This window comes from Neophocaena asiaeorientalis, unplaced genomic scaffold, assembly GCF_003031525.2.
Source record: "Neophocaena asiaeorientalis asiaeorientalis breed wild unplaced genomic scaffold, Neophocaena_asiaeorientalis_V1.1 scaffold156, whole genome shotgun sequence".
Classification (NCBI taxonomy): domain Eukaryota; kingdom Metazoa; phylum Chordata; class Mammalia; order Artiodactyla; family Phocoenidae; genus Neophocaena; species Neophocaena asiaeorientalis.
In genome coordinates this window covers 763499-781879 of record NW_020173773.1, presented here as the reverse complement: position 1 = coordinate 781879, position 18381 = coordinate 763499, and the positions used below count along the sequence as shown (strand labels likewise).

Below are 18381 nucleotides of genomic sequence, written 5' to 3'. Positions count from 1 at the left end.
GGCCCGCGTACCGCAAAAGAAACCACAAAGAAACAAACAAACAAACAAAAAAGAAAGTCTGCTCATAAGAGTCCTTGCTGCTCTGATGTAATTTTCAAAGTTAACACAAGAGTTAATAACTCAGTGCACCAAAAAGTCCATAAAACTCTGAGAAGCTGCCCACACCCACTGTCCCCCTCGGAGGAAAGCAGCCCCAGAGAGGGTTCTTTCTGAGTGTGGGTGACTTGGCTCATGCTGTGTGCATCTGATGAGCCATCCTTGCTAACCGGGCCGTGACTGACGGAGCTCAGGATCAGCAGCTGACTGCACATGAAGAAGGTCAAGTGTCACGGAGGGGCTGGCCAGACCTGCCTAGTCCTTGAGCACCACGATGAGAAGATCCAGTTCCACCCACTCACATCCTCTCTTTGGAGACTACCGAGTCCTAGACGGAGCCTAGGCTGAACCCCCAGGAACGGTAGGTGGTGTTTGTGACCAGCTGCATACTTTCTACTCAAACAGACTGCACCGCTGAGGAAGAGGAAGCATTGTGTGCCAGCCCATGTTTCCGCCTAGCCTGAAATAAGCCTCCGTTAAAGTTGATCTGGGCACGACTCCTCCTTGCAAGTCTAAGGAATGCAACTAATACATTCATCAAAAAGAAAGAATAATGAGGCAAAAAAAATACAGAATAAATATTTTTCTTTCTCTGGAAGACATGAGGAGAAGGATGGAGAGACCAGACTCCCAGGGAACCTTGTGTTAATTTACTGAGGAACCTCAGAAGGGTCCACAGCAGGCAGAAAATACTTTCCTTTTTAAAGTGGTATCAGCAACGGTATAGAATATCCTGGCCAAAAATAGTAAACATCTTCTCACTTACTTACTTACTAATTTTCCTTTTCTGAAAATCCCATTAAAATCCATTTAAGTAAAATCCATAAAATCCCATTAGATCTCCCTTTAAAGTTCTTGCAGTAATCCTTGCATGAGTCCGTTCAATCTATGCAGGGATAAGGAAATTATCAAAATAACTCAAAGGGTTTGGAGGGTAGACGGGGCTCAACAACGTATCAGTTATTCAAGAACCTAAGGCAAATATGGTTGGAGCATTTTACCCCAATCTCCTCAATGCCTGAATGATGCCCCAACACTTTGATAACTAAAGCCTCTCCACTCCTCCTTGCCACACACTCAATATACTTCCTATCCCACCATCTTTCAAATAAGACCCAGAGCAGTGCAGTTTCTTGAGCAAGATGTCCCCCTAGTTAATAGCCCAGTCAAGACTAGAATCAAGTTCTCCTGACTTTTTGACCCGTGCAGGTACTCTGGTACAATTCAGAGTCAACATGGTATTATCTGAATAGCGTAACTCAGACGGAGGCAATGCGTGTCTTAAAAACGATGTGATTCTTCTCTTTGCTCTGACATTGTTTTACACATCTCCTCCATTTTTCAAACAGTGTAGAGAAAAAAACACACGCACAAAGAGATTACCCCCTCCTCACTTCTCTACATGGAAACATTCTTCTAAGGAAAAAATTTTAGAAAAAAAAAGGTTAACGAGAGAAAGAAAACAGGAAGAAAAGCTACTGATCTACCTTTATGGGATTATAAATCAAAGTTGGCATCAATCATAAAACAGAGACGTATTATTGAATGGTAATTACAGTCCACAGAAAACTCCCACAACTCCAAGTTACACCTGAAAACCACTTCTTTTTTTTTTTTTAGTGCTTGGAAATAAGCCTTGGAGTCTTGGTAGCTATGTGAGGAAATTTTCAGTTTTGCTACCCACTATCCTCAATGAGCTATGGTCTCCAACATATGCCAGGAAATGAAGACATTTCAAGTCCAAGTGGGAGTGGAAAAGGAGGTGGAGGCGGGGAAGAGAAGAGGAAAGGAAGAGGGGATACATCTTTAAAGCTGTCAGCACCTCTCTGAGTGCTTCTGAGGGAAAGAGCACCACCCTTCACAGCCGTACTCACTGCAAAGAGCCCAGGGGGACCAGCAGGACTGATCGAGGCTGGTCCTCAGGCTCCTTGCACCTGAAGCCCAGGCTCAGGCAGGGCCTCACTGGTATCACTGGGAACACAAACAGTACCAGCATTGAGGCCAGTGAGTGAGGCCCAGGGAGACAAGATCTACCTCCTCACTAGCTCCATAAATATAAAGAAAAGGGGGTAAAAATATGAGTGGGTCTGGCAGAGCACCTAGCGGAGCAGACTGGTGCCCTTGGGGCAGCTGTCTGGCATTTTGCCATACATATACAGAATTGGGGTATCACTTCTTTCTCTTACTCTTTGTCCCCTCCGTACCTACAAAGGACACTCAAGGCACTGTTGAGCCTTTTAAGAGGCCTCTGACTTAGTTTATTAACCTGTCTCTCTCCATGCCTTTCCCTACCCCAGCAGTCTCCCCTTCCCTCCTCTTTTTCTTCTCTTTTAAAAATGAATTCCTTACTCCAAGGTAATTAAAAAGTCATGAGATGTAGAGAGTAGCTTCACTTGAAAGAAGGTTCTGCTTCACATATTGGCTAGTAAAAAATTTCTGGAGAAGAGAAGATGTTATCACAAGAAGGTGCCCCACAGACCTCCAATTACAGGAAGTTTAACTAACCAAGGGCCCCCCGGCTGCTGCATTCTGAAATCCATCATTACGTGCGCGCAGGCGCCCTGCCCCCAGACAATGACCAGTGTGCGGGGATCCTGAGGAAGCCCATTCCTAGGAGACACAGGGATCCTCTGACAGATGACTGGCTTCAGAACTCCCTGACGGCCCTGCCAAACCTTCCTCAGACCGTGCTGTGCTCTCAGAGACCTTCACCCAACCTACCTGCGTCCTTCCTTCCTCTCTCCTTCACTTGGAGTCAGACCCACACTGAAATCTGACAGCTAGCCCAGCCTTGCCTCCCCACCTCCTCCCACAGGCATTTAATCCTGTCTTGGCATTTACTTGTTGGAGGACCTAGAATAACACAGAAAGTGAGAAAGTAAAAAAAAAAAAGGAAAGATACAGGAAAGTCATATTCAGCTGCTTCACTTTTTGTTCTCACAGGAAATTTCCCAGTTGATATGGGGAAAAAAAAGTCCTTTCTTCCATTTAAGAACTTTATATATTGCTTCCTTGACACTATCAAAATTCATCTCAACTTTACAAACAATGAGGCTCCGGAAGTTAACTTACTCCCCTGCAAGGCCATCTAGTCCAGGGGTAATTAAAGTCCAATCTGTCTACCTCTAGACCCCACGCTCTCTTTGCTACTCTAAGTGATGAATTCAAAGGTTTTCACGTTCCACTGCCAGGAAGCTTTTCACTTTCAACAGAGGGAGAGGGTAACAGGCTTTAAGTGTATGCTTTTATAAGACCACCGAATGAGGTAAGCACATCCTTGAGTTTAGATTCTTCTCTTTTCTTTATCTAATGAGTGCAAATATCCAGTCCCCCGTGGAAAGTTACAGCCATTTTGTTATTCCAAAATCTCCTGCCAGGGAATATTATATGGGAACTGGTTCAGAGGGAGGTCTGCCTGGAACAGGGCCAAGAACAGAAAACAGAGTCAGGGATAATTATCACAGAGCTCCTTCCTCTTTTTGGAACCCAGAAATGGATATGGCATTTTTGAAGGCCTTCCCTAGGAACCCAAAAGTAGAGGAAGAATTTGTATTTCCATTTATTTCCTATCCCTACTGGAAACTATCAGTAGGCACGTCACAAAGTCTGTCCGCTTTATCATTATTTATGCTCCTGAAAGCAATGGTGACTTCTCAAAAAATAAGAAGAAATTTTTAAAATCACTGTGCAAAGGCCACATTAACTCAGCCTGGCAAGGTCTCCATGCCTCCAGACAGAATAGGATTAGCCTGAAAACACAGCTACCACCCATCTTAAGGTATAACCTATATAGATATAGAAAACGCATTTCAAAACTGAAGCACTTAATAAGTTCTCACACAACGCACAAAATTCCTAATATGCCGGTTTTAAAACTAGCAGAAAACATGGTAGAAAGAAGACCGGACTCAGTTTAGTCCTGGCTCCATAACTAGCTGGGTGACCTCAGGACCGTTACCAGGCCTCTCTTGTCCTCTGTTACCACATCTAATCAATTAGGGGATCAGACTAGAGCATTCCTAAAGCTCTTTCTCCCAAATTCTGGTTCTATAATTCTAAGTGCCTCCTTTTCTTACCCAAATAGATCTAAGTTGTGTGTTTCTATAGGAACTAACAGTACTCCTTGAGCAGGAAACTAGTTTCCCTGTGATGTGATATCCCAGTGACAGGGTAAAGGCTAGACGTTAAAGACACTGGATTAATTAATTAGGCATTTCCTATGGAGCAGTTTTTCTCTAAGGGATTCTGAAGAGTTTAGTACACACACAGCAACATGGTAGTAGGAAGAACCCACTTGGGATGTGAACAAGACAGACCTGGTTCAAACCTCAACTTCACCACTGGTGGGACTTGAGGTCTTGGGCAAGTTGCTTAATCTTCTTCTGCAAACCAAGCCTTAAAATGGTACCTACCTCACAGGATGGTTGTGTGGATCTAATAAGTATACACTGCATCAAACAAGGCCTGGTAAATGGCGGGGGCTCAATATCAGTGTTAGCTATTATTGTTAGCCGTTCTCAGTACCATCTTAGTGTGTAATTACGTTCATCAGCTTGCCCCCACGGGTCTTCTACCCTCTCAAACAGATGAAATAGAATTGGAAAGAAGACACGGTCCCTGGCCCTAAAGGCTCGCAGCCTACGGGGTAAAGAGACAAATAACTACAATGCAATGCTATAGGAGCTATGATAGACCAATGTATGCATATAGTGTCATTCAAAATAGCTAACTTTGCTGGAAAGGGTCCATATCTAATACCCCTGTGTATCCTACCCAGTTCCTTGAACATGGTTGACACAGTAAATATTTGTTAATGAGAACAGCAGGGCCTTTCTAGAACAATGCTTTAGGCTATCCCAACAAAGTTACTGGTGTATATGAGAAACCACAAGAAACAGTCCCTTTAGGGTCCTTTTGTAGAAAACTCCTTTGGATGAAGTTCAAGACTAATCTTCCTTCTTCAGAAGCCCCTCCCTAGCAAATGGTGCAAGAGTGTGATTCCAATACTATAATAAATAATCATTATCATATACACAGGAAAGATCGTTACTTGGGCCTAGTTGGGAGTTGAAGAAAATATACTGATCGAGAAACAACGCAAAGCCAATTTTCTTAGTAGCTGGGTTCACACCACAAATACAACCTAAGATTCATATAGGAATCTGAGATTCATTATCTGTTAGCATCAGTTCAAGATAACAGCGTTTTAGGGCTTCCCTGGTGGCGCAGTGGTTGAGAGTCCGCCTGCCGATGCAGGGGACACGGGTTCGGGCCCCGGTCCGGGAAGATCCCACATGTGATGGAGCGGCTGGGCCGGCGAGCCATGGCCTCTGAGCCTGTGCGTCCGGAGCCTGTGCTCCGCAACGGGAGAGGCCACAACAGTGAGAGGCCCGCGTACCACAAAAAAAAAAGATAACAGCATTTTAGACACATTAACATAACCAAAAAGATTTTTTTTTTAACATCTCAGTAAGAGATGATCACAATATATTTAGCTACTGCCTGCATTAGAATAGAGCACCTGAAGATCAGAGGTACTGAAGAAGTCCCACTCATAAAGTTAGCAATTTCCACTGAGGCCTTTCTACGCTTGGGAAGGCTCTCATCCTTGTTTTTTTTTTTTTTTTAAAATGGGAAGGTTGACAGACGAGAAAGAGGGAGAAGAATGTGACAGCCAAAAGTAACAAATGAGACTTCATTTGACCCAACTGCTAAGTACTTAGTTCTTCCTGATTTAATGACCACGATACACAAAACATGTTCATTTACCCAGCTAGCCAACAGCCAAAATCGTTGGAAACACACTACACGTACCAGGTGTCCAAGTGAGTGCTGAGCTTACAGAGATGGCCCCTGCCCTTAAAACATTCTCTGGAGAGCAGGGAGTCCCTGTAAACATGCTTCTCCCCACAGCCCGGAGGCATACCACCATTCAACAGTCATGGACAGGCTAGGCAAACAGAGGGGGCTTGGTGGCTGCTTTGGGAAGTGTTTAACCTCTGAGGTTCCCATCCTGCCTCAGGAGTTCAGGGGGCAGGAACACACAAACCTATTTGGCCTCTAGGGTCTGCTTTCTCTGTAGCCCAGAAGGTTCTCAAAAACCTGAATAAGCACAGGTGACCTATACAAACACATGCAAGCACCGAAAAGCACAGTGCCAGAGCTGGAGCAGAATAATTGATCTGACAAGGGTAAAGTGCTCACCTAATCCAACTCTTCATTTTATAATTGAAGCTCCAAAAAGCAAAATAACTTGCTTAGAACCACACAGTCAGAAAAAGAAGAGCCAGGACTACAACCCAGGTCTTCTCCTCTCAGCTGAGGGCTCCTTCCAGCATGCCACACTGACCCAGTGAAAAGCAACATGCTGGCCATGCTCTAGCCTTCCTGCAGGCTGAATAGCAGCAGTGGCTGGGTCTTGAGGGACTATTTAAATAGATGGGCTAAAGCAGCAATAACTGTAACAAGAGGACACAAGGACACACCATGGGGCCGGACGCCACCTCAGCTGGAACTGAGAGTTATTCCTGCAACAGAACGGGACAACTTCTGAGGAAGCCGCCTCTTATCCCCTCCCCCACTGAATCCTGCTACTTGTCCACACTTGAATTTAAAGCATTTCCCAAGATCAAGACTCAAAGGCAAAGGTATCAAATGGGGGAAGGGGTATGAATGCCAGGATGACAGGAGATGACCCTTGTCACTCATGAGATACGAGGACTAAGCAAGCCGAACAGCTGACCAGGCCTTGGGCCCCTGCCTCACCCTTTGCTCCAGCTGTAGCCTCTCAACACTGTTGCTGGTCAAAGCAGACCACCTCACCAGATAAGGGAAGGAGTCTGTCCAGAAGGTAGCCTAGAAAGAAAAGCTATCCCATGCCTACCTCCCCTCCTTCCCTCTTCACCAGAGTTTGTGGCTCAGAGTCACTTACCTTCTTCTTCTTCTTCAGAATCACTTTCACTCCATCCACTGAAACCATAATGCTCACCTTCTTCTTCTTGATGTTTTTGGCTTTAAACTCATACTGCAAGTGAGAAGAGAACAAAGGGCACAATCCAGTTAGATCAGTGCATCTGCACAGCCCCAGAGAGCTCATGACCTGGAAAAGAGGGCCACAGATGGGTCTAGGGAGCTGATGCAGTTTCTGGGGACATCAAGCACCTCAGGGGATGTAAAAGCAGGCAGATGTCTGTAGGCAGGGGCTCGGCAATATTTGGGTTGGAACAGGGACTCTGAATGCTCACTGGTTTCACCACTCAGCTATCAGGTAGGGCCATGGGAATGGACCTGATCCATTCTATCAAGATGAAAACAGAGCCTACTTTGAAAATCTCATGAGAAATCCAGAACCTTCTCTCAATAACTCATTCTGACATTTAATGACTTTCGTTGGCAGGCAAGTTTTCCTCGTGTCTACCCAAATGCTGCTGGGGCTCTATTCCAACCTCAATGAAGATTAGGAAGAGCTGGCACCCATCTTCAAATCAGGGATTTTACATACTTAAAGATCATTATGATATCTAACTTATTCTCTGCAAGTTCAAGTCCCAAATTCCTTTATCTGTAGGTTAGTCTCCAAATCCACCCATAGTCCCATTAACCTAAAATATTCTAGAGAGTATTCTAGAAAGGATCTGACTAATGATAGTTATAAGGGAGGGCATTACCTTACAAACCCTATATTCTAAATTTCTATTTGCAATCCTGAATAGGCCTGCTTCAACCACAACTACATTGCTGAGGGATGCTGGCTCTCATCCTCAATCCCAGATATTTTTCTATCCCATTTGCTCACTCACAGCCATTTCTTAGGTTTGTGCAGATATTCAGAATGGTGGAATAATTCTACACTTTCCTCACTGAACTTCATTCTGAGCGCTTACCCATTTCCATCTGGTTCCCGTCTTGGTATCACCACCTAGCAAACTAACCTGCCACGCTCTCTAATCAAAGATCTGGCCTACAGATTAAAACAATAACAGTACAAGACCCGGGGCCAAAATCTCTACTCCAACCTACAGGCTCTCTTCTCTGGGACCTTTTATACTCAAAACCCTTTCCCACCATGCCACCACCCAAGTTTATTTAGTAAGGCGTCCAGCTCCTTGCCTGGACATCTAAAACCTAACTATTTCTACTTGGTATTTTGACAGATATGAACCTAATCCACCCTAACAAGATGAAAACATAACCTACTTTGAAAGTCTCACGAGAAATCCAGAACTTTCCCTTGGCCATGCCATTTAATACTCTGATTTTAAGAACTCAGATTAGAGCTTCTTACTGTGTCTGTATTCTAGCCCTTCCACTGAGGTCTCAACTCATTTTCTTATTCTGTTGCAGAGTTACTGCTGATGCCCACTGGCTGTCAGCTTCTTAGAGACAAGGACATGACCTAGCTAACTGAGGTGAAACATTTTTCTTTACATCGTCAGGGCAGGTTCTGGTTTACTGCTGATCTGAGTTTACAGGTGATGGCAACATACATCACTCCCCAGTCTGGTGGTCACTTCTCCCAGCCTCCCCATCACTCTATCCTGCCAACAGCTGTCCTTTTTACCAGCGATCCTGAAAGAAGAGCAAACCGGAGCAGCAGACACATAGGAGAGAGAGAAGAAAACTTCAGCTTCAGACTCTGCCTCAGAGTCTGGGAACCCAAAGCCAATTAAGAGTAATACAATAAAAGAGAGCAAGTGTATCTGACAGGATGGGGAGAAGTGCTATCTGTACTGGAGTCTGGCTTATAAGAAGGCCTCGGCCACGTAACAAACTTCTCTCTAGGTCAACGGTTGTAAGCTGGTGAAGGCTAGAGTTGTGTGACTGGCATGCACTTCAGGACACAGCTACGATTTGCGGTGTGTCCCCTGACTGCAGCATTCTGCTCAGGTGCACCTCTAGATGAACTGAAATTACCTCTGGGTGGGAGAACTAGCACGAGGATCTGTCAGTTGGCTGACTTTGGCCTTGTGCCTGCTGGGAGAGGTGAACCAGCTCCGTTTCCTGACCTCACCTGCATTTACCTTTGCTCACAGGCTTTCAATGAACACAGTCTTTCAGCTGTGCCTCCCTTAGGGACAAATCACTAAAATCATAGCTGCTCCTGCCGGTTGAAGGAGGGCAGAGAGGTGTGTTTTGATGAACTCAGGGGCGAGACAAGGGCTTAAGAGTCCAGGAAACACCCGGAGGTGGATAAAACCTGCCCTAGACAGGTCAATCCTTGCCTGTTTTATTGTCTTCGCTCTCTTCCAGCACGTCACTCTCACAAGCTCCACGCACTTCCTTCTTCCCTTTTTCCAGCAAAAAAGTCAAAGCAGTGAATACTAAGTACCTACCTCTGCAGGGCAGGATGTCACCTCCCAGCCCTGGTTTCAGAGAGAATATTGCCTGCTAAACCAGACCCTTAAATGTCTTATATTTCCAGGAAAATCTTGTAGCTGGCCATATCTCTTTCTTGTTTGGTCCACCACCCTATCGGTTTCATTCTCTCTGGGATCTTTTTAAAATCGGTATCCCCCGACCCAAGGCTCGCAAGAGACGCCCAACCAGCTCCTTGCTTGTGTATCTGAAATCTGAACTATTTCCACAGTTCGTGTTTTGACAGCATTGGCCATGCCTGTAATACCCTGATCTTAAGAACTCAAAATGCAGCTAAACATTCTTTTAGCTGGAACTGGAAAACAGCCTCTAATTCGATCACAGTGCACATACTCCCAGGCGTCTCTTCTATGGTGTGTGGGGCACCGTAACTACGTTACTGTGAGAAGCATGACCAAACGATTGCATTATAATCTCAGTGACAGTGACAATACAGGTGCTCCGCCTTACAACAGGTGGTGGAAGGCTCTCTGGAGTGCTTCAAAATGAAGAGGGCAGAAGAGGCATGAAATAGGCTTCTAGCCCCTGTTACAGCTGCCAGTATGTACTACCTGACTGCTGCTTAGAAGGCTCTTAGGTTCGACACACTTTGCACCTACTCCACCTGTCTGGTGGTCAGATGTCCCAAACCCTTTCCAACTGAAGAATAGGTACTCAAACGGTAGTTTTGTTGAAAACTAGGGAAATGAAATCAAGTGTCTGCAAAGGTTTAAATCTTTATTATCATAAAACCATTCATTTATATGGCAATTATATTTCATTTGGACAACCATGTTATTGTGCTTACTGTGGGGATGGAAAATAGATTTGGAACAGAGGAGATGTTGGGAGAGACTAGAACAGAGAAAAGAGACCCACAGAGACAAGCCCTCCTTTTTACCAGACTGTGCTGCTCCGAGGGGCAGGCGAGCCCAGGAGGAAGCATCTGTGTTCCTCAGGATAGGAATCTAGTCCGCCCAGGCTTTGCTAGGGGCTGAAGAACAAACAGGACTGCTGATGCCACCGTCTGTGGCCCAGGCCCGCCTCCCACAAAGCCCATGCCAGCTCTGGAGTCTGTGCCAACAGGCCTGGCTCTTCCCCCAACATGGCCAGACTGACCTGATATATTTGCTTTGCTAGTCAGAGCCCCACCAGCAAGGACAGATTAGCCTTACAGGACCTGACCTTGTAGGGAACAAAACAATACAAGCCCTGGAACACTAACCACTGACTAGAAAGACCAAATGTCTAGGGTTCATCAACAGAGCCTTGGGACCCTGCATGGGAATAGCAGCCCTGGAACTTAGAGAGCTGTGCCAACCAGTGAGGCCCATGAAGGGGAAACTGGGTAGAGGGAGGGGTTCAGATCCAGCAGGAGCCAAGAGTAAACACTCAACCAGAACACTGGCGGGAAGTCAGAGAGCTGCCAACAGAACAGGATATCTCTGATACCCCAATGCTTCCCTGTCCCCAACTCCCAGAACTACCTCCTAATCTTGTGTGTCTCCAGTTTCGGCCACAGGGTGTCCAAGAAGGGGAAGCAGGAGGTCTGTAACAGGGGAGTGAGTTAATGAAGGGACTGGCCCAGCCCTGGGCTTGAGGCTGTACTGCAGAAATAGAAGTAACAGAATCACTTTCTTAGTAGTCAGGAAGGTTGGGGCTGTATGCACACGCACACACACGCGCACACACACACACACACACACACACACACACACACACACACCCTCTTAACAGTCTATTTTCACAATAATGTCTAGCTCCCTGAAGAATCTAGTTTTTTTAAAAAAATAAGGATCCTTGGTTCCTCAATTACCTTGTCTACAAACAACTTAACCGAGTGATCGCACTCTCTCACCAGCTATGTAGGAAGCTGGTCCTCTCACGCGTCTCCATAAAATTTCTTTTGCCTAGCTCCTTCCCACTGTCCCCACAATGCTTAGTTATGAATCAAGATGCTCAGAGGCTACTTTACCAAGAGAGGAGATTTAGTCTGCAAACGCAGATAGTGATGCTCTTCCTTGGTAAGTCCTCGGCTTATAATCAGCTGTGTTCACCACCTTTCCAGAGTAAGTCTTTGGAAGCTTTGCTTCCTGTTCATGATCACAGGAAATTTAAAAGTGAATTCTACTAGTGCCATTGGGTATTTTAATCATATTCTGCCCATAGTCTTGTTTTCAAGAGTGCAAACACATCTCCACAACAAAACTGTAAGCACCTCAACCAAAGGCACTGTCTTATCAAGGGTTTGTAGGAAATCATTTTGCACTTAACATTTGAAAGTTTAACAGCTTAGGTAATAAGATACAAAATCTGAGTACGTCCATATTCGGAGCATATTCACAACAGCCCAAAGGTGGAGGCAACTCCAGTGTCCACTGATGGACGAACAGATAAACAAAATGTGTCAGAGACATATAATAGGATTTACTCAGCCTTAGAAAGGAGATTCTGACACATGCTACAACACGGATGTAGCTTGAAGACATTATGTTAAGTGATGTTTATGTTAAGCTGGAACAAACAGACAAATATTGCGTGATTCCACTTACATGAGGTACCTAAGAACAGTCAGATTCAGAGACAGAAAGCAGAATGGTGGTCTTCAGGGGCTCGGGGAGGGGACAGAGTGAGGAGTTAGCGTTTAATGAGTACAGATTTTCAGTTTTGGAAGATGAAAAGATCTGGAGACGGACAGTGGTGATGGCTGCACAGCAATGTAAATGCTGTATGTAGGTGTCACAGAACTGTACATTTAAGAATGGCTGAAATGGAAAATTTCACGTAATGTATATTTTACCACAATAAAAGATAAAAATCTGAAGACACTGTAACAAACACATTTCTTCTCACGGCAAGTCCCCTTAAATGCTGCTTGCCAAAGGGTATTGCTGTTACTCTCCCACGTGCAAGTCAAACATGCCATACTTTTCCATACTTCCATGTAATTGCATTTGCTAATGTTTATGCCCAGAATGCCCTCTCCCCCCGCAATCTGCTCGGTGAACTCCTGCTTATTCTTAAAAGATCTACTTAGCCTTCTCCACAGAGAAGCCTTGCAGGTCAACGTCCCCTTCCCGTATGCTCCCGCGGAACTGCACCATCCACTTCGTTGCTACAGCAATATACAAGCCTCCGCTATCACTCACCATTGATTGGTTGTGTATTTCCCCACTAGGCCATGCCCTCCTTGAGAGCAAGAAAAATGACTTACACATATCTGTAACCCAAGAATATAGCACCAGGACACAGGAGGGTGACAAATGAATGTCAAATAAATTAATGAACACAGTGGTTAAATCAATTAAATAAATTAATTGACAGTGGTTATTCACAGAGCCTGAGAAAACATGACACTGTCCATAAAGGTATAATAAAATAAATCTCCCATAAGTTAATTAATTGATTAACAACTTAAGTTATTAAAACCTAGATTCCATTTCATGGGCATAAGGACTTTAAGAAGATCTAACTTTAATTATTCCAAACTCCACAGCACACTGATAAGTACCTTATCTTCTGCTTGATCCATATTTCATTAAATGAAGTAATTTAGAGCTTCCTTCACTGGTCAAGGCTATTCTCAATCATCTTATGGCACAGTTAGAGGTAAGAAATCAGGGGGATGGTCATGCACATGAACCTCTGTTCTCTGGGCTACCCAGCTTCCCTAAGTTCCAGCTCCTGTGCCTATGGAGCCAGATTCTGAAGGACAGGGCACCCAAGAGCCACGGCAGTCCCTGACATTGTTGTGTGGCTCAGTGACTTGTACCGTTCATTCCTATGAAACCTAAGAAATGCAAGACAAAGACCAAAGTTGGTACCGAATCCAAATTCTAGAATATCTGAGGCTTCTTGGGAATACCAGGTAGAGACATTTAGTTCCTATCTATCAACCTCAAGCCCAGCATAACTTATTTCAGCAACAGACGTATCACTGAAAGCTGGGCATAAATAAAATCTCCATAAACTGCACACTACTTAAAAGGAAGCAGAGGAGCTGCTTTTTAAAAAAAGGAATATTCATTGTCCTTGTAACATAAATGTAGAATTTAAGTATTTACCCAGCTCTGTAGACCAGGGGATCTAAAACTTGTTTTAAATTCCATTCGGGATTCCTGATAAAGTGGCAGAATCCCAGACCCAGGCCTCAGAGATGCTCATTCAGCAGATCCGGGATAGGGCCATAAGTTGGCACTGTTTTTGTTTGTTTTTTGTTTAACATCTTTATTGGAGTGTAACTGCTTTACAATGGTGTGTCAGTTTCTGCTGTATAACAAAGTGAATCAGCTATACATATACATATATCCCCATATCCCCTCCCTCTTGCATCTCCCTCCTACCCTCCACATCCCACCCCTCTACGTGGTCACACTGGGCTGCCTTTTCCTCTTGTTTATGGATTCCTTTGCTGTGCAAAAGTTTTTAAGTTTCATTAGGTCACATTTGTTTATTTTTGTTTTTATTTCCATTTCTCTAGGAGGTGGGTCAAAAAGGATCTTGCTGTGATTTATGTCATAGAGTGTTCTACCTATGTTTTCCTCTAAGAGTTTTATAGTGTCTGGCCTTACATTTAGGTCTTTAATCCATTTTGAGTTTATTTTTGTGTATGGTGTTAGGGAGTGTTCTAATTTCATTCTTTTACATGTAGCTGTCCAGTTTTCCCAGCACCACTTATCGAAGAGGCTGTCTTTTCTCCACTGTATATTCTTGCCTCCTTTACCAAAAATAAGGTGACCATAGGTGCGGGGGTTAATCTCTGGGCTTTCTATCCTGTTCCATTGACCTATATTTCTGTTTTTGTGCCAGTACTGTACTGTCTTGATTACTGTCGCTTTGTAGTATAGTCTGAAGTCCAGGAGCCTGACTCCTACAGCTCCATTTTTCTTTTGCAAGACTGCTTTGGCTATTCGGGGTCTTTTGTGTGTCCATACAAATTTTAATATTTTTTGTTCTAGTTCCATAAAAAATGCCATTGGTAATTTGATAGGGATTGCATTGAATCTAGCTTGCTTTGGGTAGTATAGTCATTTTCACAATGTTGATTCTTCCAATCCAAGAACACGGTATATCTCTCCATCTGTTTGTGTCATCTTTAATTTCTTTCATCAGTGTCTTATAGTTTTCTGCATACAGATCTTTTGTCTCCTTAGGTAGGTTTATTCCTAGGTATTTTATTCTTTTTGTTGCAGTGGTAAATGGGAGTGTTTCCTTAATTTCTCTTTTGGATTTTTCATTATTAGTGTATAGGAATGCAAGAGATTTCTATGCATTAATTTTGTCTCCTGCTACTTTAGCAAATTCATTGATTAGCTCTAGTAGTTTTCTGGTAGCATCTTTACAATTCTCTACATATAGTATCATGTCATCTGCAAACACTGACAGTTTTACTTCTCTTCCTATTTGGATTCCTTTTATTTCTTGTTCTTCTCTGACTGCTGTGGCTAAAACTTCCAGAACTATGTTGAACAATAGTGGTGAGAGAGTGGTATGCCACATCTTCTTTAACCATTCATCGGTGGACAATGAAGTTGTTTCCATATCTTGGTTATTGTAAATAATGCTACTATGAACATAGGAATACATACATCTTCTTGAATTAGTGTTTTCATTTTCTTCAGATACCGAAAGGTGTAATAGCTGGATCATATGGTAGTTCTATTTTTAGTTTTTTGAGGAACTGCCATACTGTTTTCCATAGTGACTGCACCAACTTACATTCCCACAAACATGAGGTTTGCATGAGGGTTCCCTTTTCTCCACATCCTCCCCATCACTTATTTCTTGTCTTTTTGGTAGCAGTCATTCTGACAGGTGTGGGGTGATATCTCATTGTGGTTTTGATTTGCATTTCCCTGATGATGTTATGTGGAGCATTTTTTCATGCGCCCATTGGCCATCTGTATGCCTTCTTTGGAAAAACGTTTATTCAAGTCCTCTACCTATTTTTAATTGGCTTGTTTGCTTTCTTGATATGGAGTTACATGAGTTTCTTAAATATAATTTGGATATCAACCCCTTATCAAATATATTGTTTGAAAATATCTTCTCCCAATCAGTAGGTGAATTTTGTTGGTTTCCTTCCCTCTGCAAAAGCTTCTGAACTATTTCAACAAAAATTTAGAGGAATCGTTGTGTTTGAAATGTTTGGGACCACAAATGTTGATCAGATATTTCATCTTATGGATGAAGAAGTCACTGCCCGAAGATGGTAAAAAAGTTCCCCAGGTCATTGGCGGAAAACCCAAGCCTGGAACCCACATCTTCTGACTTAGTCCTGTTCTCAACATCTGTTCCCTACAGCCCCAGCACCCCATCAGCCCAGAATCCTGGCTCCAGCAAATACAATTATTCATTCACTCCTCCTTTCATTCAGTACATGTGTAAGAGCTCTCTGGTATGCAGGCAACTCCATCTTATAACAGGAAGCAAGAAGAGTAGGAAGAACTTTCTGGAAATTAACTTCATAGGATCTGGAATATTCTCAGACCACTCAGTGGAAAGCATACAATCTCCTCCCACCCCAAATTCTTTCCCGTACTAATCGCACTGGCTGCCCTCATTTCCTTTGTTGCTTCCCACTCTGTTCCACACCCAAGGACAATATCAACGACCTGGGAAGGGCACAGAATGCCAATGAGGTCAGAAAAACATGGCAAAGGCGCCCTCTGAACATAAGGAGGCCTTCAGGGCAGGAAATATCCAAGTTCGCTGCTGTTTGGAACACTGAGAAGCAGGGAGAGAGGTTCATCCAAACACAGATGTTCTGTGGGAAGGAGGCATTTTCAGTGTGGAGAGATCGGCATGATGGTAGAGGGCAAATTAAACAGGCCCTTGGATGACACAGCGGCAGACTCAAAGGCAGGCAATTTCGGGCTGTGTACTCAAGGGAGCCTCTGAGTGGTGGTTGCTCCCTATAGAGAGGAGACGAGACAGGCCCTGGAATACAGCCATCACTTTTTCTGACTGAGAGCATGTTGACAGGTCACGGGGAGCTGAACAACAAACCAAATGATTAAGGGGCCCAAAGGGGTGACTGATGAAGGTAAGTACCACTACTAATAACAATCCACTGCTTTCAGGTTGCTTTTCCCTCTGCTAGTTCTTGCAGCGCATTAAAAACATGTATTAGAACCTTCTCCCTCTGAGTAAAAATAGAGGCATAGGTGGGTGAAAAGCAAAAAATAAAACAAAACAAACCCCGACTGTGACCAATTCTATCCTTCTCCTCTAATATCTAACCCAGACCCTCCTCTAAATGGTTAGCACGGTATCTCATGTAAGTAGAAAGATAAGGGACATTAAAATCATCTTCCAGAGGAAGAAAAATAAAAAGACAACAATGCCTAAACAGTGTAACTCCTCTACACACACACACCGTCCCCTAGAAGGAGCAAGCACCTGCCAGTATTTAGTAGAGTCACGAATGAAGAATTTAAGGTTGCCTCAGACCAAAAATGGTATGAGACAAATAATGAATCCTTCTGTCTTTCTAAGGCTTGATTTACCTCTCTTTGAAAGAAGGCAATCCATCATGTTTCGTGACTTCCCTGCATCCCTCACCATCCACCATGCACATCCCCACACTTACCTTGTAGTTAAATGAAACAGTTCACATCAAGCATTACGAAGTCCCCTGAAGGAGCCACACTGGACAGTGCTGCTACTTCACATCAAGCATTTGCACTCTTCGCTGTGTGACCTTGGGCACCTAACCTCTCTGGGTATTCCTCTTCTCTTTTGCGAGATAAGGGTACTGGGTTAGGTTGTATCTGAGAACCTTGCTAGCTCTAAATGTGATTCAAGTTAACACAAAGCTCACAGCCCTTGTAAGAAGGAAGGGGATGTTGAAGAAGGAAGGGGAGAAGGTATAAGAAAAAGGAATTGAGGGTGTTTGGCCAGGCCAGGCTGATCCCAGAAGCAGAGGTAGGGAATGGGAGGGAGAAAGGATGCACACAGATGGGGGAGGGTTCTCAACTGGAAAATAAATTATTAAGAGTTTTGCATAGAAAGGAGGAGGGAGTTACATTCTTTAGGGTTTTGAAAACACTGAAAAGCAGAGGGGCAGATGTTGAACATAATCTTGGCACCAGCGCTGAGGATTCCAAAAGGAGAGAGACCGGAAATGGGAAACCTAGGAAAGACCAGGAACATATATCAAGTACTGGGTTGTAAGAATAAAGAAAATGCCTGGATGAGATCACTGTATGGACTGAGAACCAGGACAAGGAAATCATCTCTAAATCCCGTGTCTGGAAAAAGTAGCAATGCTCTCAACAATGACAGCACAGGTGAGCACAGAAGATGTGTTATACATCAAAAAAGTCTACCTTGTACTGGAGAATCTGGGCATAGGAATTACAGGGGAATTTAGAGGTTACGTAGGCATTCACATGGGACTCCCTTTCCTAGCCTCTCCCAAGTCTTTGATCCGTTCAACCTTTCTCCCTTAGTTTAGATCCAGCAGCACAATGAGAAAGAGATGAGAAGACTTGGATAACCTGTGCTTGCACTCATCCATTAGCATCATAAGAGTTTCCAGGTTTAAGCGGGGAAACAATGGGAAGACCACAGTGCACACAGCAGAACAGATGGCTGCAATGCACGTTCATGGTATAAGGTATGAAGAAAGTCATTCTTGGGAGACACTGAAGAAACTATTTGAGGAGGAGAAGAAAAACAATAAAATCAGACTTGGGAGGGCTCTTAGAAGTAACAGTGTTGTCCCTGTCAAGCGGTCCTTCAGTCTAAAAGAATTCTGGCAGCTGTGTTTGAAAAGTAGTTTCTTACTATGAATTGAAATGTACTCACAGAAGCTTCCACTTATGATTCTCTAAAGCAGTGCTTCTCAAGCTTTAAGGTCCATATGAATCACCTGAGGATCTTGTTAAGTCACAGATTCTGTGGGTCAGGGGGTGGGGGTGGGTTCAG

The 18381-nt window shown here is 43.9% G+C and overlaps 1 protein-coding gene across 5 annotated transcripts in view; it reads right to left on the bottom strand.

Moving 5' to 3' along the window:
• Positions 1-18381, bottom strand: part of LOC112403901 (carboxyl-terminal PDZ ligand of neuronal nitric oxide synthase protein-like) — a 301211-nt gene that overhangs the window by 89592 nt on the left and 193238 nt on the right. For 4 of the 5 annotated variants that reach the window (XR_003004013.1, XM_024751627.1, XM_024751628.1 and 1 more), the window contains one exon: positions 7028-7120. The exons of the other annotated variant lie outside the window; for it this stretch is intronic. Coding sequence is in view for 3 of the 4 variants with exons in the window: in XM_024751627.1 (XP_024607395.1) it covers positions 7028-7120 (93 nt within the window). In the remaining variant the exon portion in view is untranslated. The remainder of the gene's footprint in view (positions 1-7027; positions 7121-18381) is intronic. 5 annotated transcript variants of the gene reach the window in all.